Consider the following 21,663-nt stretch of genomic DNA (forward strand, 5'->3'; position numbering starts at 1 on the left):
AAAAAATTAATCCCCAAAGCCCAGACAGCGCTGGCGGAGGAGCCTCCAGAATCGGAGATTTGGCGACTTTTTGCATTTTCCAGCCGTCGTTTCTTTCTGTTATTATTGTAATTTTGTGCGAAAGGAAGTTATGAACAACTGCAAGTCAGGAAGTGGAAATCCACACCGGTTGTGACAAGCTGGGGCTAAAAACTATTTCATTATTTATATAGATGTGTCTATCAACATTCTGCTTTTCATCCAAAGAATAAAGGGAAATACCGGCTAGTCCTATGTTTGATGGTGAATGACAGACTGCATCTGAGCAAAGGAAGGACTAAATATATCAGCTAAGAACACCACCTTTATTTATTGAACTCAAGAGACTTTTTTTTAACCCAAAGACTGTTTGAGCAAGAGATTTAATGGGTCATTAAAAGGGGAAAAAATTTTAAAGGCCCTTTTGCTTCTGAAGCGCAGCTAACCTCAAAAATAGAAGCAGTGCTTGTAAGACAGATATTCGAATTAAGGCTTTACGTGATGAATTTTCTATCCTATGGATATCAGTTTTGAAATTACAAACCAAGAAGATCTGTAATTGATCTAGCACCAGACAATTTCAATGCCTAATATTCCCCAGGATTGCTGGAGTACCCTAGGAGCTGCGTCAGACTGTACTCGGGGTATGCCATGGGCTGTATTCAGAGCATTAGCTGCAAATCCAAAGTTTTCCGGGAGAGCATTTCAGTGGTCGAAGTGAAAGCCTCCATCGATCCCGTTCCCACCAGCATTGACGAGTCCTCCAGCGTGGTGCTGCGCTACCGCACCCCTCACTTCCGAGCCTCTGCCCAGGTGTTGGTGCCCCCTCTCCCCAAGAAGGAGACCTGGATCGTGGGCTGGATCCAGGCTTGCAGCCACATGGAGTTCTACAACCACTACGGGGACCAGGGGATGTGAGTATTGCCGAGGGGAGGGCGCGTGCGGGTGGGAACGGGGAGAGAGGCAGGGCCCTGGCCTGCTTGGGAAATAGTGGATCGAGCCAAAAGTTATGATTTTTATAATCCATGTTTAAAAACCCAGCCCCTCCGAAACTTAACAGGACTTTGCTGTGTGTTTAAAATACAGGAGAGCTTGTCCCTGCCCTTTCAAAGCAGTGGGTGTTCTTCTCCTCGAGTGGGAATTTGCCCAAGCCCCAACCAAACCCCACTTGTTCTGGTGGGAACCCAGCAAAGCCCTTCCACAACAGCTTTTGGAGATCCTGAAACCCCGGGAGCAGCCCTGCTTTGATGGGTGTGCGACACCAGTGGCTCTCCTGACCTCCAGCTCCTCTTGCCTGCATCCCTCCCCATCCCAAAGGTGCCCATCGAGGAGCCCCAGGGCGAGCCCAGGGCTGACACTTGTGGCACGGAGCCGTCCCTGGCGTGCTCTGTGCTGCTGCTGCTGCTGCTGCAGTGAGCTGTGGCTGGCAGCTCGGAGCCCACCAGCTCTGGGAGCACACTGAACGTCACAGGAGGAATCCTGCTTGCTTTGCCCACAGCAGCAGGCAGCCCACGGGAATCACAAGCTGGATTTAACCCCTTGGTAGTTAAACCACCCGCATCACCTTGGAGCAGGGTGCGGATTTCACGTTACCCTCCCTCACGGGGGATGTGAAAGGGAATATATGGGTGTAAGTATGAGGTGGGAGGAATCCAGGGGCTGCTTGCACACCAGGAATCCCCGTGGTACTGGTCAGACAGTCATAGTGAGGCAGGAATGAGTCAAATCAGAATGTCACCTCCCTGCCAAGAAAAGTCATCTCTCCCCAGTGCCCCACCAGCTTGTTCTCCAAACGTTTAGCCCACAGCTAAATCAGCCCCAGCACCTGATCCCCAAATGCCTGCACAGAGCAGCAGTTCTGCAGCTCACAGTGCTGGGCAGCACAGGTGCAGCCTCCTGGTGCAGCAGAAATGTGTCTGTCCAGCCAGGGGGACAGAGCCTGACCGTGCTGGCAGATGGGTCAGTGGCTGGAGCTGCTGATGCTGCCCAGGCTCTGGGGCTGAGGGAGGAAGGACGGGAAGGTCAGGTCTGAGAATCCTCTCCCTGCTCTGCCCCGAGCCAGGGAGATGCTGGCTCAGCCCCTGAGGGTCAGTCTGGGCAGCTTAAAAAATCCCTGAATGAGGAGAGCTGGGGGAGGCGGGCTGGAGAGCAGGAATGAGTGAATGCAGCACCTTCCTGACAGCCTGAACATCTGCACGCACAGCTTCCCTTCCCTTCCCTTCCCTTCCCTTCCCTTCCCTTCCCTTCCCTTCCCTTCCCTCTCAGGGACCCCAGGGAATCAGGAACACCCCCAGGTGACAATCTGCCCCTCTGCTGTCCCCATGTCCCCTCTCTGCTCAAGCAGAAAGTTTCCTGAGATGCAAACTGGTACCTGGCAAACAGCAGCAGTGAAGGCAGGCTGATTGTGATTTTAAAAGTATTTACAGCAGGCCTGAAATCTGTAGGCTTTCTTGGCTCCAAGAGCATCTTTAGCAAGGACAATTTGTTGCTCAGATGTTCCCAATTGCAGGCCTTTGGGATTTGCATGTGTAATTCTCAGGCTCATTTAGGAATCCTGTCTTTAGCCACCAGCTGCAAAGGGAAAATAGAAAAGTCCACTTTGTATAAATACAGCTCAGATGCACTGAAATAGAGGGGACTGGGCACAGAGTGATGCTGCCAGTGCTGCAAACCTCAGTGTGGCCTTTTATTCCCCTGCACCTGAGTTTCCCTGTGTTTAAAATGAGGATTTGGTACAGCCTGCCCTTGCTGGAATGTTTTGGGACAAAAAAGAAAAGGAAAAAAAAAAAAAAAAAAAGGAGTAGTAGGTGCTGCTGTAAACTGGTAGAATTAAACACTGCAGCTATGTATGAGAGCTTTTAGCTAGAAAATCATGGAAACAAAGATGTTTCCCTAGGAGGTTCACTGACATTTAACTGATTAAAAAAAAAAAAAAAAGTTACCCAAACACAAGCAGGAATTGGTCTGTTTCTGCACTCTCTTTCTATAGACTCATTGCCATCTGAAGGCTATAAATAAAGGCATTTAGGAGGAAAGGCCTCTTCAATGCCATTGAAATATGGGTTGGAAGACCATTACAGAGAGAGAGGACACAAACCTGGTAGAAAGGATGGGCCAAGGCTTTGGCTGGTGAAACTCGATGTAATCCCTCTGACCTCCACAGAGCTGCATCGATTGATGCCAGCACAGCCCCAACCCTCCATGGCAGGCAGAGGCCACTGCCACATCCATGTTTTTAACCCCTGTGGTGACTGGCAAACAAAAACCCCCAAATAATCAAAAATCACTCATCCAACCGCAGCACCAATACTTACAGCAGGCTCTGGATTAATTTTGCACTTCTCTGCTGGGAAGTTGTTAGCTGTGCATAAGCTGGCCATTGCATTGAGGATGGAAACAGCTGAGAAATACTGGAGCAGATGGAGCTGTGCATAATGCTGCTATAGGGATGGGAGTACAGAGGGGATAATTTAGACACACACGTTTAAAGTGGCACTGAACAATTTGGGGGCTAAATGCAGCATTTTTAAATTTAAAGGGAGAGAATTAGAGCTCAGCTAACACATGAAGTGCTGGCATTGCTTTTCATGTGAGTCAGGAGATGCTGCAGGGAACATGAAAACCCCCAGCACGGGGATGGGGATGTGCTCTGTGACCCCTCTCTGTGCACCCATGGCTGGTGCTGCTGCTCCTCCCTAAAATGCAGGATTTCACCCTGGTCCTGAGGGAAGGATCTGCTGTGCACAGGGAGGCAGCAGCATCAGGCCAGAGCTGTGACCTGAGCAGGAGCAGCTGGACCAGGTCCCTGCTGGCATCTGCTGGGCTGGGTGCTGGTTTCTGCACCTGGTGGAACCTGTGCCAGCTCTGGGCCCTGCTGGAATGGCATTCCCCAGCCTCCTTCATCTCCATGGAGATGTGCAAGAAGCTGTGCAGATGGAGATATGCAAAAGAGAGAGATAAATGAATTGGAGTTGGAATTTGATCAGCCAGGAATCAGGAGAAGTTTTCCTGTGGATGTTTCTCCCCCTGGAAGACCTGATGGGGCACTTGCATCCTTACATCATCACTCCATCTTCCCAGGCATCTCTCCCTGGTGAGATTAAATCTTCCATGCCCTGCAGCAGGGACATAATGAACTCAAATTGCCAAGAGAATAAACCCCCAGTCCCCAGGGGGGAGGACACGATCAAAAACACCACAAGGGCATCTTTTCCAAAGAAAGTGAAGGGAGGTCAGTTCCCTGTGGGAATTTACTCCTCCAGGGATTCAGAGGACAAGGCTCTGCTGCCCTGCAGTGGCCCCTGGATCTCACCCACCTTAGCCCAGTTCCATGGGTTGTCCATTGAGTTTGCTGCAGAAATTGTTCCCTTTTTCCTGATGCCAGTTTTGTGTCAGTTCCACTCCCTGACCCAGCCCCAAACGCTGCTGCTGGCTCAGGAGATGAGGCAGGAACACACAGCTGGAGGGTGGGAGGGAGAGGGACCACAGCAGCACAGCAACATCTTCAATTTCCTTCCTGTTCTTCACTCTAACCCTGCCTTGACTTGCCTGCCATGCTGGAAAAGGTGAGAGAGGCACTGCAAAGGAGAATTTAAAATTAAGCAGCTCTGGCTATCAGGTTTTCTTTCTTTCAGTGAGTCCCCAGTGCAGGGCAGTGGTGGAGGGAGGCAGGAGCAGGATGTGAAATCCTGAGACAGAGTTTCAGTACATGGCCCTGCTCCCTGCACCAGGCAGGGGCTGTGCCCCACAGGGGCTGCTCTTATTTAGGGAGCTTGGAGAGGAAGGTGCTGGAAAGCAGAAGGTTGTGCAAGTCCATCTGGCCTGTGACTAATTAGGAGCTGGCTTTAGGCAATTAGAGCTGAGGTTGCAGCAGTGCCTGGTGCCTGTCTGGAGAGGTTACCTGCATGTTCCCCACTGCTGGATGCCCAGGGCTGGCTTTGCTGTCCCTGCCCTGCTGGGTGCTGTGGGACAGACATCTGGAGCTCAGGATGATTTGTTCTGTGTGACAGAAGAGGGAAAAAGTGTCTGAATGAGAACTGGGAAGCCAAAACCTACATAAAGCTGCTTGGCTGTCAGCAGCAGGGCTCTGCTTGTACCACAAGAAATAGCTCAAAGTTCCTTCTGGTAGCAAGAAGACATTTGTTGGAGAGGTTTCTTGGCAGCTCCAGGCTCTGGTGGTGCCCACACTGGCTCTGAAGGTTTCAGAGGAGGCAGAAACAGGCCTGTCAGTGTTGTGAGGCAGAACCTACTGATCCTGGAGCTGATCAGTGAACCCACGAAACCAGATAGCTTGATTGCTTTTCATGCCTCCTTCCTGCTATTGTCAGCAAAGTGTTTACTGGGCACTTTCTGGTCTCTCCTTGGCTCGACACTACCAGAGAAAGATGCTGATGCAGCCAAAGATCATTCCACAGCATTCTTTCCAAAATCATCCAGTTGTTGGCATATTATTCAGCATGGACACGCTCTGCAAGCAGAGGCTGCCAGCCTGGCTGGCACAGGGGCTTTGCTGGAGCATCAGGAGAGGGACAGTCACCAGCAGCAGCCACCAGGCAGCCTCTGCTCTGCTCCAGTCATGGGATCATCATGAGGCCTCGTTTTTCTGCTTGTTCCAAGCAGAGCAGATGAAGCATGATGGTTTTGAAACCCTGGGGTTAACCACACTGGCTCGAATTAGGCACAGCGCGCTCTCTGAAGAAACGCAGGCTGGTGTCTCCTTCCCCGTTCCTGCCCACGCCTTTGCTCAAGCTGGGTGTCCTCCCTGAGCCCAGCCACGCTCAGCTTTGCCCTGGGATGCTACAGGCTCTGCAGGCACCATCCTGCTCAGGCTCTGACACAGCTCCACCCTTGTGCTCTTGTTTAAATCCTGAGCAAATCCCCAGAAGCTCCTGCAATTCCGTCCTGACCTGGGAATGAAGATGGGGACAAGCAGATCTTAGAGGAGCTGCATTTCCTGAGCATCCTCTGTCAGGTTCTCCTGCCATCCAGCCAGCAGCTCTGATCTGAGCAGGCTGGAGCAGCCCAGGAGGGTTCTCACCCTCTGGGGCATCGCAGCTCCTGGTTTGGCACCTGGGTACCTGCAGAGATGCTGTGGCTGCACCACACTGTCACCTCAGAGTCAACCTCTGCCACGTCTCAGCCCTGGGTGACAGCCAAGCTGAGCACCAGCCCCTGTCTGAATGGAAAGTAATCCTAAACCAGCAGGTGACAGGGAGAGAAGAGCCCCCAGATGGGGTTTCGGAGCTGGGCTGTGCAGCAGGGAGGGGTGGGGGCTGCAGAGCAGGACCTCCACTCCTCCATCAGCGAGGGCTGGGTCACTCAGCATCCCCTGGGCCTTCCTGGGGCCATCCTTGAGCCTTCCTGTGCCTTCCCTGGGCCATCCCTGAGCCTTCCCCTGCTCAGCTCTGCCTGAAGGGCGCTAGGGTTGGTGAGCCAGGATGACTCCGGTTTGCAGAGCAGAGCAGAGCACATAAACATCTCTGCAGTGCACAAGGGTCCTGGCAGGACTGCTCAGGGATCTCCTTTTGGCTGCCTTCACTAAAAATTTTCTTCCAGGGAAAGGACTCCCTCTGCCTGCTGGCGATGAGCGCGGGAGGAAGGCATTGCTGCAGCTGCGGTGCCGTAGCTGACAGCAGCCTGTAAATCTGACCAGGGAGATGTTGTGCTTGCATAACCCCTGCTCCTGCGGCTCAGAGCATCCCTGCAGCCCCTGCAGCTCACAGCATCCCCTGCTCCTGCTGCGCTCCCCAGCCCCCAGGGCACCCCACCTCCTGTCTCACACTTCTTCTCCCGTGGGGAGGTGTTTGCCAGGACCCTGGCATGAAAAAACAGATAAATGAGACCTTGAAATCCCCCGTGGTATCCTCTAGCCACAGCCAGACACAGCTAAGTGCTGAACGATCCAGCGGGTACAAACATGGAGGCACTTCACGGTCATTAACTAATTAACAGTCAAAACAGCCTTGTGAGACAGTGACATCTCCCTGGCCAGAGCAGCTCATCCCAGAGCTGTGCAAGAGCCAGCCAGGCCGACCAGTACCCCCAGCCACAGGCTCCTCTGCAATCAAGGGGCTATTTTAAGCTGCAGCACCAGACTTATGAAAGGCTTGGACAGTCACCCTGACCCTGAGGAGCCTCAGGGCGTCCCCTCTGTGTCTCTCCAAGATAAATCATTCCCCATGTCCCAGCCTGCAGCAGGGAGCCACAAGGCTTGGGGAACTGGAGCACAGCCAGTGCTATGGCAGGGTCAGGTGCAAACACCACTGCTGCTGCCACCAGTCCCTTCTGCCACCTTCACTGCTGGGACACCATCCCTGGCTGGTGAGGAGTGCTGATTCATGAGCAGGAAGGAGAAGGTGCATGAGAGGCACCTCTGCCAGCCTGGTTTTTAAAAGATTGTCCTTAAAACAGCTGCTGTGCACTGAGCAAGTGATCTGTGGCCGTGCCGTCTCAGAGCAAGCATCCAACCCTTCTTCTGAGACATTTACAGCGGTTTGCCTCTATTGGCAAATCTAATCTTAAAAATTAAATTGGAAGCTAATGAAAAAACCCACTCCAAGCTGTGCATCAAGCAGCACAAGGTGACAGGGGAGTGTTTTCACTCACATTCCTGCTAGCAGCACTGACCTTTGTGTCCCTCTCGCAGGTGAGCAGTGCGGGCGGCTTTACAAGCAGCTCCACCTGGGGCTCTCTGATTACTGTAACACCATCCCCAGCCCAGAGCCTGGAGTGCAGCCCTCGGGCTGGGTCCTTCCAAGGGCTGCAGGAGGATGGGTTACACTTCCAGAGCCAGGCAGACAGTGGGGAGGGACAGTGGCTCATCCAGAGAGAAATTCAGGGGATGAAGGGATTGAGAGCAGGCCTGATGAGAAGGATGCTTCTAATGGCAGGGATGGCACAAAGGGCACAAATTCCGGAGAGGGAATGCATCCACAGCTCTTCCTTCTCCTTTCTAAAATCCAGGACGTTTCTAAACTAATTAATTAATTAATTATCCATCATTTGCTGTTGATTATGGCAGGTCAAGCTGGGAGCTTCCAGATCTCCTGGACGGTAAAATCCAGGCCATCAGTGACTCAGACGGAGTGAACTATCCCTGGTACGGGAACACCACAGAAACCTGCACCATCGTGGGTCCCACCAAGAAGGAGTCCAAGTTCAACATCAGCATGAACGACAACTTCTACCCCAGCGTGACGTGGGCCGTGCCCGTCAGCGACAGCAACGTGGCCAAGCTCACCAGCATCCACCGGGATCAGAGCTTCACCACCTGGCTGGTGGCCACCAACACGGCCACCAACGAGATGGTGACCCTGCAGACTATCAAATGGCGCATGAGGCTGGGCATCGAGGTGAACCCCAGCAGGCCCCTGGGGCAGCGTGCCAAGCTGCAGGAGCCCTCTGCCCAAGAGCAGCCCCAGGTCCTCAGCAAGAATGAGCCAATACCACCCAGTGCCCTTGTCAAACCCAATGCCAATGATGCTCAGGTACTCATGTGGAGGCCAAAGGATGGACCGCCACTCGTGGTGATACCCCCAAAGCATCGATAATGCACGCCTGGCGTCCTGGCAGCGAGAGGGAGAAAACAAACCCGAAGCAAAACAATCACTTAGGTATTAGGATACACACCTATAATCTGAGCAAAACCTAAATGCACTTTTTATTCATTCAACAAATGCAACCATTCTACCTTCTCCCATTGGGACGGATTTCACTGTGCTAAAGCTAAAGAGGAGACCTTGGACTGGGTCTGTCTCATCACTGGATTCCTAAGGGAAGAAACTAACACTGATGTCTACCCTATAGCTTTTATTTTTTCTTCCCTACTTTAGTTCCTGTTTGAACTTCAGTCTCATTAGCTTGTCCAGAACTGCCGAGAACAATATGAACATTTTATTTGGGATTTTAAGAATTTTTTTTTTCTTTTTTGTTGAGAATGAAACAAGTTCCTGGAGCAAAAAGTTGACTATTTAAGATAAGGTATTTTTTTTAAAGCTGTAAGGTTCTGAGTTGCAAATCCAAGTCATGCGGCCTTATGTAGACTTTGCTTTGCATTGCCAAACTTTTGCCTTAAAGCTATGTTTGAAAAAAAAACAAACCAACAAAACCACCACCAGGCAGAATGTCCTTCCTACAGAATTCTGGAGAAAAAGTTTTGGAACAAGGAATAGGCTGTCAGCGTGGCATGGGCTGATGGATACAAAGGGCATGAAATTGAAAGAAGCAAGAAAATCTTCCTCTTTTTAAAACCTGGAACAAGGAAGCACGGAAATCATCTCAGTTTCAAAGCAATGCAAATAACAACCCTGCTGTGGGATGGCTCTCGAGGGGAGCTCCCAGGCCACCTCTCCCTGCTTTGCAGGATGCCTTGGAAGCTCCTCGTGCTGCTCACCTGTGGTGGTCTCAGCCTCCCTTAGCAGTCCAACAGGGAATCAATCACCTCACAGCTGGAATTGTGGCCCTGGGAGTCAACACCAGTCAAGGGGGGGATGTCCCAGTGGGACATTTGTCGTTAGGACACACAGATGTTTTCCCAGCTAGCCCACAGCCTCACCTTCTCGTGGCTAAGAGCTGGTGTGCCTGCTGCTGTCGGGTGAAGCTCTGTGGCCCCGTTTGCTGTGAAATCCCAGTTATGGGGCTGTACAAAGAGTGGGGTGTCCCAAGGATCTTCTGAAGTCACTGGAGACACAGAGGTGTCAGAGAGGGCAGATCTTACCCAGCATGATCTGTAGTTCAGGAGCAGCCACGTCTGAAAATAACAGGGACCCACTCCCGGCAAACACAGCAGCAGCTGAGGAAAACTCTTCTTTCTGTGCTAACCAATCACATTGGGATTCACAGATCATTTTCTTCCCAATGACCTCATGATCTACCTGGCTGTCAGGAAGGAGGTACAGGCAGGGCCATGACACTGTCCCTGTCTGTCAGGGCACAAACATCCACTGTAGCAAAGGGGAACACACGAGAGGCAGGGCAACACCTGAGCCCTGGGTGTGGATCCTCAGTGAGGAAGGAGCATTTGGAGGAGGAGGAGGTGAAACCTGTAGCTTTTAATAAGGACCAGATGGCTGCTGAGATAACCAGATGCTCCTCTGCAGAGGAGGATGAGGCACAAGAGCCTTTTGAATGGGAGGGAGGGGTTTGAAGGCAGAGGAAGTTCTGTGGTAGAGGTGGCATCTGGAGGCCAGGGCACAGGATGGGGAGTGGAGGATCTGCCCTGCTCCAGCACATGGCCTCAGGCAGATCGCTTCCCTCTGCAGCTCCTTCCCCCAGAAAATATTTCTTCCTCCTATTAACAACTTGCCTCAAGAGCTGGGACTGAGGAGAGTTCTGCATGCCAGGTACAAGCCTGGCCCTGCCGAGCTGGTCTGAACAGGCCTCACAACCCCACACACGCTGCTCAAAAGGCTCTCCCCATGGAGAGGCACCAATCAGCTGCTATTCCTACCCCCATCTTCCACACAGGACCTTACCAGCAAGAAATTCTCCTTCCTCACTTCTCCACAGCCACACCACCTCCTTTGGCAACAGGTTCAACATCAGAAGTGTTGAACAGAACAGGGATGCGCACCCAGGAGTTGTGTCCCCCACCAGGACAGCCTCAAACCAGCAAACAAGGATCCTGGGGCTCTGCAGCCATTCCCCTGCCTGCAGGGGAGCCCACCCTCCTCATCCACTGGCTTTCACAGATGCTCAGCCATGGAGCTGCTCCTTTCCACGGGCAGAGCTCTGAGGTGGGAATTCCGGCTTGGAAACGACTGGACTGGATCAACCCCAAATCCACAAGCCAAAGGGTGCCTCAGTCTCGGCTTTGGGACTATAAAGGATGAAGCTAAGGAGACTTGGACTTGCACAGTCACTCTCTGTATTAAACTCCGTTTTCTTACCTGGATTCACATCCAACTATAGCTCCACTGGCACAGCCCTTTGGGACTTGTCTGTATTTTCTCCGAGGCAATACATGCAGAAGAGGACAAACTGTGAGCTGTGGGTGAATAGCTGATCATGCTCTCATGCATCTTGGCTGCTGCTGAGTCCCATGGGTGGGAGCAGAAGGGGGATTTGTGTCTGGTATTCACTTTGTCTCCAGGTGCTCAGTACTTAGAGTTCTCACTGATGTCAGCCTGGGTCGAAGGAATCGGACCCAGTTGTCTTAATTAGCTGCACAAAGAAATTCCAAGGAAAGATTTCTTCTCAGTCACCAAAAACCACATTCAGGGAACACCTACGTCCTTTTCCACTTAGCTTTGTGTTGGACTTAGTCTCCCAGTGCATTAAGCAAATCTGGTTCCTCCTATTCCCTCTACCTGGTGGACTGGATACATCCATGCAATTTGATAGTAACCTCCTGGCTAATTTGTCCTGTTGCACTGAACGGACCCAGCTGAGCAGTAAACACAAAATTCACATTTCACTCTGGGGTCGGCTTTGCATGGACTTCTCCCTTCCCAAAGAATGCCTTTATCCCGTGCCTAGGTCAAAACGTGCCCCCTCACCTCCATCTGCATCCCCAGACACGGCAGAGAGAGTGATGCTGCCTCTTTGGAGATTTCATGCATTGTGATTAAAAGTGATGTTTTTCCAATGCTGCTTCATTACAAAACTGACGGGGACAGATTGTCTGTAACAGGAAGGATGGCTGGAAGTAACAGGGGCTCTGAGACACCGCTGTTGCTAAGGCTGGTGGTTACAACAGGGATTGACTGACAGGGTTCCAGGGGGGTCTTCAATGTCTGGGCACCCAGGGCAGAGTGGCAAATGAGCAGAGGTGAATCAAGCTCCTTCTCTGGCAGCTTTTGGCAGAACCAGGAATACACAGAGGATACGCTGGGCGGGTGTTGGGGCACCGACACAGCGTACACGGGTGAACGTGAGCGTGTCTGTGCCTCACCCTTCCCATCAGTGATGCTCTCAGCTCTTTATAGACCCAAACCCCCACAGGGGCTCAGAGTGCAGCCTGGCCATCCTGTCACAGCCCTGTGGTGCTCCAGGGTGGGCAGCAGCCCTGGCCCAGACCCTCACCTGCCCCCAGGGGCTGCTGAGCGCGGCCAAGGCACCGAGTGGGTCAGGGACCTCGTGGTTCTCCTTCCCTGCCCTTGACACCGAGATGAACGTGGGAGGAGAGGGGCAGCCCCTCGGGGAGCCAGCACAGACCCTCAGCAGCCTTGGGGAGGGGTAGAGACCTGTGGAGCCGGCGCCAGGCTGGGTCCAGCCCGGGGGAAGGCGAGGCACCGCCGGCCCTCCTGCCCTGGCTCCCGGCGCAGCAATAAGAATCGTCCTTGGTCTTGCAGAGATACTGTGAAAACAAAACCAAGATGTACCGAGTCTGGACACTTACAGATATGTAAAATACAAAACCCTGCTTTTATAACAGAGAAATAAAGTGAAATTTTCAAACGTGTCTGCCTGGAGTCGTTTGGGCGGTGGCTGTTTTTAAACAAATAGCTCTGCGCTCACATTTTGAGCAGCGCTAAATATCCCATTTACCACCAGTTCTATCTCCCTGTCAGCTCTTGGGCTGCAGCAGACAGAGCCAGGAGATTCCTGGCGAACAGCACCAGCCAACATCCTGCATTTTCCATCACCAGCCTGCTGTGCATTGGGGGCAGCCGGAGCTGGGCTGGTCGGCGCAGGCAGCGCTGAACTTGCGCACGCTTCGGTTTCCTGACCCCGCTGGCTTATTTAGCAAAACCCCGGGCAGATGTTCACTGAAAATATCACATCTGGAGAGAGGCAGCAGCGCAGAGCCCTGGGCAGGGGAGAGGGTGGAAGATGCTGCAGTCTGTGATTGGTTTTCAAACATCACCTGTACTCATTCCATTATTCCCTGCCTGCCCCCGAAAATGTTCACGTTCAGGTTTTGTTTGCTTTCCATAAAGGAAAGTGCTGAGTTCTGGAGAGCAGGGGGTGCCTGGCCAAGCAGCCAGCACAGCTCCACTGCTGATTTCTTAAACCCACTGGCATCTTCCAGCTCTGTGCTCCAGCTCCTCCTGCCACAGCCTGACCCCACTGCAGGCTCTAATCCCACCAGTTCTGCCCAAGCAAGACACAGCTTTCTCCTTTGCACATTTGTTTGGTCTTTGAGAAGTTTTGCTGGTCTCTGATCCAGCTGGCAAAGCAGCATCCAAACTTCTCCAAAAAAGCAGCAGAGCAAAGACCTGCTGGGTATCAGTGCTGTGGCAGTGACACAAACAAGTGCAGGTGGGGAGGAGGAGGAGGAAGGAAACTCCCAGCTCAAAGGAAGGAATGTGCAGGGATGGAGCTGGAGCAGGGGAGAGGACAGATTCTGAGTGGGATTCCTTGCCACAGTGGAAACACTCCAGCCTCATCTGTTGATAGCAGGTTAAATTTAGCTGTCCCAGTTTTGGAGGGAGGGAGGGGTGGGGAGGGGACACAGCCAACTCACAGCTGCCTTGGTGAGATCCTGGAAAAGCCAACAGCTCCTGGACACTTCTCCCTGCACAGGGAGGCTGGAAAAGCCCCTGTGGGGGATGAGGAGGGCACAGGGAAGGTCATGAGCTGCTGAGCCCAGCACAGCCCGGGTGAGGCTGGAGCTCTGCTCTGGTGCCTCAGCTAACACCAATCCTTGACTGCAGCACATCCCAAACTTTGCCTTTCTACAAGTTCTGTCCCTTGGTTTTGTGATTTTCTAACCTCAGTTTAAAGCAGACTGAGGCAACAGTTCCTTCATTTGAAGAAACCCTCTGACCTCCACAGTTCCTTCTTGAAACTCTGCAGGGACTTTCCTCTGCTGATGCAAATCAGGTTTTGTTCCCTATTTCTTCTCTCACATCTCCTTAAGCTGTTAATGTGCAGCAGCTGCAAATACTCCTTTCATTCCTTCATGTTTTCAAGTTTTAAAGCAAAACATTTTTAGCAATGCCCTGAAGAACCTTGAAGCACCTATGAAGAATAAAATAAAAATACAGTGCCATGAATTGACACAAAATTGTAACAGCTCCTGAAACAACCTGCACTGAGATTCTCAGGGCTACCTTTAGTAGCTTTTGTAAATTGGTCCCCACGAAGCTTTTGGTTGTAGAGTCCTAGAAAAAATTATTTCTCTGTGAGGGTGGTGAGAGCCTGGCACAGGGTGCCCCATCCCTGGAAGTGTCCAAAGCCAGGTTGGATGGAGCTTGGAGCAATCTGGGATAGTGGGAGGTGTGGAAGGGGGTGGAATGAGATGGGCTTTAAGGTCCCTTCTCCCCCAAATCATTCCATCATTCTGTGAGGAACCCAAAGATGGGAAAGCAGCACTGGAGAGCCAGCTCTGACTCAACCACGACTCATAACTTTGGGGTTGCCCCAAACCCAGGAGAGCAGCACTGGAGAGCCAGGTCTGACTCAACCATGATTCATGACTTTGGGGTTGTCCCACATTTCCCTTTCACCTGTGCACCTGCGGAGAGGTCCAGTGAGGAGCCCTGAGTGCAGCACTGGTGCAGGGGGGCTCTGCCTCTGTCCCTGCTGTGATGGGGCTGTGAGGAGGCAGAACTGCAGCCCCAGCACTCGAGCTTTTCTCCTGCCAGGGAACACAGGAGTCCCAAACAGGCCCTGGCAGCACAGAGCCTGCGTGAGATAAGGGCAGAAAGGAGAAATCCTGGCTCTGCAGCGGGGACAGACTCACGCTGGAGAGGAGGAGCCCTGTGACCTACTGGGAGCTGCAGATGGGGTGAGGTGAGGAATATGCTGAGAGGGACCACAGAGCCCACGGACACGTGTGGGTGTGCAGAGCTGGAAGATGTGTTCTCACATCCAAGCTCATCCCTGGGAGAGGAAGAGCCATGGAGGCACAAAGGTTGGAAAAGACCTCCAAGGTCATGGAGTCCAACCTTTGAGCAAACACCCCCATGCCAATTAAAGCAAAGCACTGAGTGCCCGTTCTCCATGGCTGCCAGGCCCCAGAGCCTCATGGCTATGAGAGGCGGGACAGGGATGGACTCACTGCTGACCCAGGGCTGCTCATCATCCCTGTGAGCCACAGCTGCCTCTGCCCAGCCCCTGGGGCTGCACACGACATTTATCCAGGAACAGAACTTGCCCTGGCACTCCTAGGCTCGCTCATGCCAAAGCCTCATGCAGGATTATTTTTCCTTGTAAGCAATGCTGGAAGCAATGCACAAGGGACACATGAAAACTAAGAAGGGATAAATAAAATGTCATTTCAGCCTCTGAGCCTGGGCACATACACAGCTGAGGGGAGAAGGGAGCTCTGCTCCAGAATGCTGGCAGGGACAGAGAGCAGTGCCCTGATTGCTGGGCAGAGGGCTGGCAGGAGATGGAGCCACCACCTGCCTGCACCCTTCCCCAGCCTCACTCCCTGCTCCAGCATCTGCAGCAAGGGAATCTTCTGCAGCACCTTCCCAACCTCCATCACCTCTGTGAGACTCACCCCAGGCCTGAACACCTCACAGCAGCTCCCTCCCATGGTCTGGATCCTCCCACTGCCAGGGTTTTGGTCAGAGACGCATCAGCTATCTTTTGTCTGGAAAAATAAGGCCAAACCATAGCTTTGTCATAGAGGTGGAAAAATTAATTACTTAAATCTCATGTTTGAAAGGCTTTGCTGTATAAGGCTTGATATTTCAAAATGTGGTCTTGGCCATATCCCTCTGTCTGGGAAGGGAAGGACATCATTCCCTTGGCCCTTCTGTGCCACAGTGGGGAGGTGACCAGAGGACAAATGCCAGCGGTGTCCTGCTGTTGTTGAGCTGGGAGGGGATGGCAGGGCAAAAGCCCTTCAAACATGAGATTAAAGCAATTAATTTTTCTACCTCTGTCACAAAGCTATGGTTTGGCCTTATTTTCCAGAAAAAAAGCTCTTCTCTTTTTTGCTCTTTTAGCCTTCAAGGAAGCAGAAATCCCTGTTTTGGTCTCCCCATGGGTTTGGGGAGATCCTTGTCGTGCCTGAGGCTCCCCTCTGCCCACCACAGCGACACCAGCCCTGTGCTCTGTCACAGCACAGCCCTTCCAACACTCGGCTTCCCACTGCCCTGAGCTCTCAGGGGAGGGGAAAATAAGTGTGTGCTTTCATTAGACACCATTAAGATTTTGCCTTTGATAAAAGCCTTGGAAGATTTCTGATACTGAAAAACTAGGAAAGAAAAAGAGGCACAGAAGGCAAAGCTCCTCCAGAACAGTGGAGTGAGGGCTGCTGGCTACCCAAGGATTAACCAGCATGGACAAACTACTGAGTGAGACCCCAAACCTGGCTGGCCCTTGAATTGGTCCCCATCACCAGAGGCCACTTTTAGCAGTGTGACACAGCTGTGACAGCCTCTGGCAGCCACCAAGCCACTGCCACACACACACACACACTTACCAACTCCTTGAGTCATCTAATGAAAATGCAGATTTTCCAGAGCAGACTCTGCTGGGTTTTGTGCATATTCCTGTGGGCTCTTGGTCACGATCAGCCTGAGCTGCTCAGCTCCTCCAGCAGCTGCTATGGAAACAGGGAGCAGCACCTGCTTTTCTCAAGGGCACATAGTTCAGGGGGCTGGGCTGCTTCAGCCAGGATTTGGGAGTAATTGCAAGAAAATGGATGTTCAGTCAGGGTCTGGGGTAGCTCTGAAGGCACAGGAGTTAAACAGGTACCAAGCAGCAGAGCAGGGACACCCCCAACTGCTCCCATCATTCCAAAAGAGAAACTCCAAAAGGCTCAGCCTGCCAACACCACATTCTTACCAAGCCAATCTTCTCCATAGCAAGAGGCTCCTGAGCTATCTGGGGGAGCACAGCTGATATGGCCTCTGAGGAGGTGTCACATGCCACAGTGAGGGGAGATTAATGCAAAGAATTTAAGGTCAGTGGTTTGGGCCAGCTGCTATTTATAAAGAGGAAAGAAAGCACAACAGCAGTGTCACCTCTAGGCCTTAAGAAATGTTGTCTTGTCAAGGAGAACACACTGGGAAGGGCATGCTCCAATCCATCTTCAGCTTTTCTTCACCTCCAGACCAGCCAGTCTGGAATATTCTCCCTGTCCCAGTGCTGTGGTCCCTGGATCACCAGAACTCTCCCTGTTCCCCCAAAGGACTGGGAGGTTCCACCCAAATCCCAAAAGTGCTGCCTCTAACATCACCCATGGCACACCAGGGTGTGAAATCCAGGGCTTATGGAACAGCCTTGGAGCCCATGGCCTTGCAAAGCCTCTCCACAGCTAAAAACATTGCCCACATCTCTTCATTTTTAAAGGAAACCTGCCTTTAAATATAATTCCCAGGTGCAGAGACAGGAAGGACACCTGGCTCAGCAAGGACAGGAGTTAGGAAAATATTTTTAGGCTGATTTGAAAAAAAATAAACCAATTTCTTCAGGAACTGTTGAAAAATATAAGTAGTTTATAATGGATATGAAAACAAGAAGTTACCAATTATTTACAATTCCCAAAAATGATCACATGTCCACCAAACCAGAAAATGTCACCTGTCATCATATGATATGAAAAGAAAAAAAGAAACAATAGAATGTTTCTGCTGAAAACACAAAATGAAGAACTCCCCAATACATCCTAATAGGACCAAGAAGAAAACCCCATCCAATCTCCTAACACAGGAGCTGCTATTTCAAACATGTTATCCACAGAGCAACATTTGGAGGTTTCATGGAGGTCAGATGCATCAAATACAAAAAGTGTTTGGTCAGAAGTCTTTGGGGCATTCTTAAAAAAAATTGTTTAGTATGTTCAAGTACAAACACACGAGAATTTCACAAATGAAACTGCCTAAAGCCAAAAGCTACAGGAAAAAACCAAAATCTCATCTCTGTTAGAAAACAAAAAGTATCCAACAGAAGAATCCAACAACCAAAGCCAAAAAAAGCAAAATCACTAATGGCTCTAGATGGAGGTCATGTGTCTCCTTTCAGGGCCAGAAGTTTTCCCCAGAACCTGAGTTCCAATTTTTGAGTTCTGTAAGATGTACAGAAAGGTAAAAATAGGAGAGCTTTTCCTTCCCACCTCTTTGCTGAATGTTACTGCCATGGGAACGTGCTCTGCACGCTGCCAGCTTCTCCCCAGATAATTTCCTATTTCTCCACCAAGCCTCTGGCTCACACATGACTCAGTTTCAGCACTTCACTGAGATAAGCATGTGCCCCATCCTAGACTTAAAATTAGCAGGGCAAACCTCAGCCCCTTCTCCAGAGCCTGGGATAATCAGGCATTCTATTAATGAAAAATGTGCTGGTTTATGTCAGGAACCAACTGGAGCTTCCCCCTTGGGTAGGCAAGGGATGGACAAGAAAAAGCTGAGCTCAGCACACATCCATCTCCTCTTGATGCAGGAGATAATAAACCCTTCCACCACAGAAAACATCAAGCCAGATAAAATAGTTTAATATAGAGCAAGAGCAAGTATTGCATAAAAATAATCAAAATCTTTTTCTTAAAAAAAAAAAAAAAGTCTGAGAACTCGTATTTAGAAGAAAAGCTGGTTGGGTATCAATCATGTGGGTGACTCATGAATGCAGGAGCTACAGGAAGAGTTCAGGATGTCCCTAGCTTCTCCATCCACTAAATCCAGAGGAAGATCTGTGGAGCAAGATAAAAAGAAAACCACAGCAGTGAGTGCTAGAGCCTCCCTCAGGCAGCATTAATTCAGCAGATCTCTCAATCAAACCTGCAGTCTCCCTAGTACCAGGAGCTTTTTATGAGAACACACAAGTATTTCCAGCCTCTTTTACCTGAGCCTGCAGCAACACACACTGACTAGATATAATTGTGCTTATTCTAGAGCCTGCCATCTGCAGAGATCCATGTTCTCTCTATCTGACAGGGAAACAAAGTTTAGGAAACTTGCTGGAAGGGATCCAGCCAGGCAGAGGCAGAGCAGATGACAGAGTTAACCTTTAACTGTAAATCATCATCTCACTTCAGCCACCAAAGTACCAATTTATCTCATTCTTTGTTTCAACCTGATAAATGGAGCAGAATCCTGATTCACACACACAGCTTGTGTGCACAGAGATCATGTCCCTGAGAGGTGGAGAAGGAGCATGATCCAAGTGGAAATTTTCTCTTAAGAGACAGGTAAACCTCTCTGGAAAACTCACATCCAGAGCCTGGACTTGGACCTCTGCAGCATCACCAGAATGGAAATAGAGCTAGTATTTAAATGCTATTTTGAGTGTTTGCTCCTGTAAACCATTCCACTCTTTATTCTGATTCAATTCCTATTTTTAAGGAAGAGTTAAGACACAAAATGGTACTTACGTGTTAGGTGATCCAAAACCAAACCCTGAAAGAAAAGCAAGACAGAAAAATAGTTGGTAAAAGGGAAAACGAATGCTTAGGATTTGTAGTAAATGTCCCCTCCCACACACAGATTGAAAAATATTTCTTTCCTGCCTTAGGCCAGGAAAAAAGCGATGGGCAAACAATGAAAGTCAAATCTCCATCTACAAGAGAAGTGACTTGCCTGCCTCCTGAGAGAGCTTGGCTTTCACTGCTCATCAGCCAGGTCATTCATTAGCAGCCCTGCAGACAATGTGCCTGCTTTGCTCCTCTCTCCCTGAGCTGCTTTTTTGAGGTTTGTGCTTAATGCAGGCCCCTGGTGTCAGGCAGCCACCAGGGAACGTGGCCCTGCCTGAATCACTGTGCCTTCACTGAACTGCAGCACAAAAACATTTGGCTGTTGGTGCTCCAGCTCAATTTTTCAGTGCATATTCCTCTAACACTAAGCACTTACAGCACAGATACCCAAGTGGGTACTGAAGAAATATTCCTTAATTCTCAGTATTTTCCTTGGAGGAGAAAGAGCAACTCCAGAAAAAGGGGTGAAAAGCAGTAAACAGATGGGGTGTGCAGAGCAGTAGTGATGTGCTGCCATTGCACCCAGCAGATCAGTGATGAATTAGGAGCTGAAGGCTGAGAAGGTGCTGTACCCCACCCTGCACCTCCATTCTCCTGGACATGGTGCCTTCCCTACAGCACCAGGCAGATTTTTGAGAATTCCCACCCAATTTCCAGGGAAAACCAGAGACATGGGGGATGTTAGGGTGACTTTAGCCTCTCCTACCTCCTCCACCTGTCCCAAAAGCTGAGAATCCACTGCTCTGTGTGCCAAAGCCTGTGCCCTGCTGGGACAGGGAGCCAAAGGTGGGAGTGTTCTGGTTTGCCAAGGTGCCAAACGACGCCGTGTTGTTACTGGTACCACCAAACCTGCAGGTTTAAAGAGAAAATCTCAGTTTGCAAACATCATCTCACTTACACTGGAAGTTTGTCCCCATGCCCATGATAACAGTGCACTCCTTAAATGAGGATACATCAAAAGGTGGCATCAGTTGATACGAATAATTGTTCATTTTGCAAAGATTTCCTGCTTTGGGAGAATATTGTACACAGCAAGGTCTGTTCAGCTTCCATTCCAAACACACACCAGGCAAATATGTTCATGCTCACACACAGGGTATGTTTTCAAGGGCTTGGAAATAACCAACTCCAGCCATCAAATGGAATATTTTAATTCACCCCTGTGTGTGTTCTCACCAAAAGCCTTGCTTCACAAACAGGGCACCAAACACAGAATTGGTGTGAGCTGCTCAGAGCCAGAGCACAAAGCAGAGCCCAGATTCCCAAATTTCAGAGGGTACCTTCCCCATTGCCCAGAAATGTGCAGATTTCTCAATTCCTTTCTCCCCCCAGCCCATTTTGAACCACACAAGGTTCCAGTGCTTCCCTGAAGATCTTCACCAACCAGGCACTTCTCCCCACCAACTCTAACTAATCACTTCCCTAATTGCCTTTGGGGACTGAAATGAGAAACACTTTTATGTAAGAAAATGTGCCTTTCTCCACCCACTCTGTCCAACCAGGCAGCACAAAGCTCTTGGTGTGACACACTAATGAGACCATGACACGCAGTGTTTCTCTGCCCTTCCTTCTATTCTGAATAGAAGAAATGTTCTCAAAGAATGACCTTCAAATTTAACTTAAACTGGGCAAAATGCACATTTCCAAATGACAAGCTCTGCTAAGGCTCTGCAAGTGCACAACAATCCTAAACCCCAGCCTGAGCAGAGCTGGACATGTCACAGTGTGCCAGCTCTGCAGGGCTGTGCCTCACACAAACTCCTGTCATTTCTCACTTCAAACACAACCTGACAGCACGTTAACCCACCTCTCCATCCATCCACATCCAGGAGACTTGAAAACACCCAAAACACAGAGCTACATCAAAAGCCATCTCTGCAGACAAAAGACAGCCCTTGTAGCAATGTGACAAGCAATTCACCTGGCAAAGGACATCACCTCTGCTGCCCCAGACACTGCCAAGTGTGCACACTGCCTCCACAGACTGCAGAGACACCAGGGGCAGCTCAGTGACTCTGCATCTCTGCTCCTGCTCTGCCTTCTCACCTCTCAGAACCACAAATGTGCTTTTCTCAGGAAAAGCAAAACAGATTTTTTTTTTAAAAAAGCAGCAAGATTGGGTGATGTGTTCAGAACAAGAGGTTTTAGAGTGCTCCATCCTCTCAGGACCATGCTACACCACAAATCCTGTCTCCCTTGTGTAAGGAAGAGGTGAAAAGAGTGACAAGAAAACTTGTGGTTCAAACTGCTCCCTTCAGGCCTGTTGGAAAGGCTGCACACAGTTTAAGTAAGAAACAGCTTAATATGGACAGATTTTTTTTCCAGACACATAAAAG

General features: G+C 50.5%; 2 protein-coding genes across 4 annotated transcripts in view; one reads left to right on the forward strand and one right to left on the reverse strand.

The window, feature by feature from the left end:
• Positions 1–10,553, forward strand: FAM78A (family with sequence similarity 78 member A). Its single transcript, XM_054284111.1, has 2 exons — positions 1–932; positions 8,039–10,553. Exons 1-2 carry the CDS (start codon positions 670–672, stop codon positions 8,565–8,567), a joined length of 792 nt encoding a protein of 263 aa, XP_054140086.1. The 5' UTR covers positions 1–669; the 3' UTR covers positions 8,568–10,553.
• Positions 10,554–17,374: 6,821 nt separating this feature from the next.
• Positions 17,375–21,663, reverse strand: part of NUP214 (nucleoporin 214) — a 39,547-nt gene continuing 35,258 nt past the window's right edge. For all 3 annotated transcript variants that reach the window (XM_054284219.1, XM_054284218.1, XM_054284217.1), the window contains exons 34-36: positions 20,034–20,176; positions 19,229–19,253; positions 17,375–18,547 (exon numbers count right to left, since the gene is read on the reverse strand). In XM_054284219.1, the coding sequence (XP_054140194.1) occupies positions 18,514–18,547; positions 19,229–19,253; positions 20,034–20,176 (202 nt within the window). In that variant the 3' untranslated portion in view covers positions 17,375–18,513. The remainder of the gene's footprint in view (positions 18,548–19,228; positions 19,254–20,033; positions 20,177–21,663) is intronic.

The sequence above is a fragment of the Melozone crissalis genome, unplaced genomic scaffold (assembly GCF_028551555.1).
Source record: "Melozone crissalis strain CALT ecotype California unplaced genomic scaffold, PUWL_Pcris_2 ptg000041l_1, whole genome shotgun sequence".
NCBI classification, from domain to species: domain Eukaryota; kingdom Metazoa; phylum Chordata; class Aves; order Passeriformes; family Passerellidae; genus Melozone; species Melozone crissalis.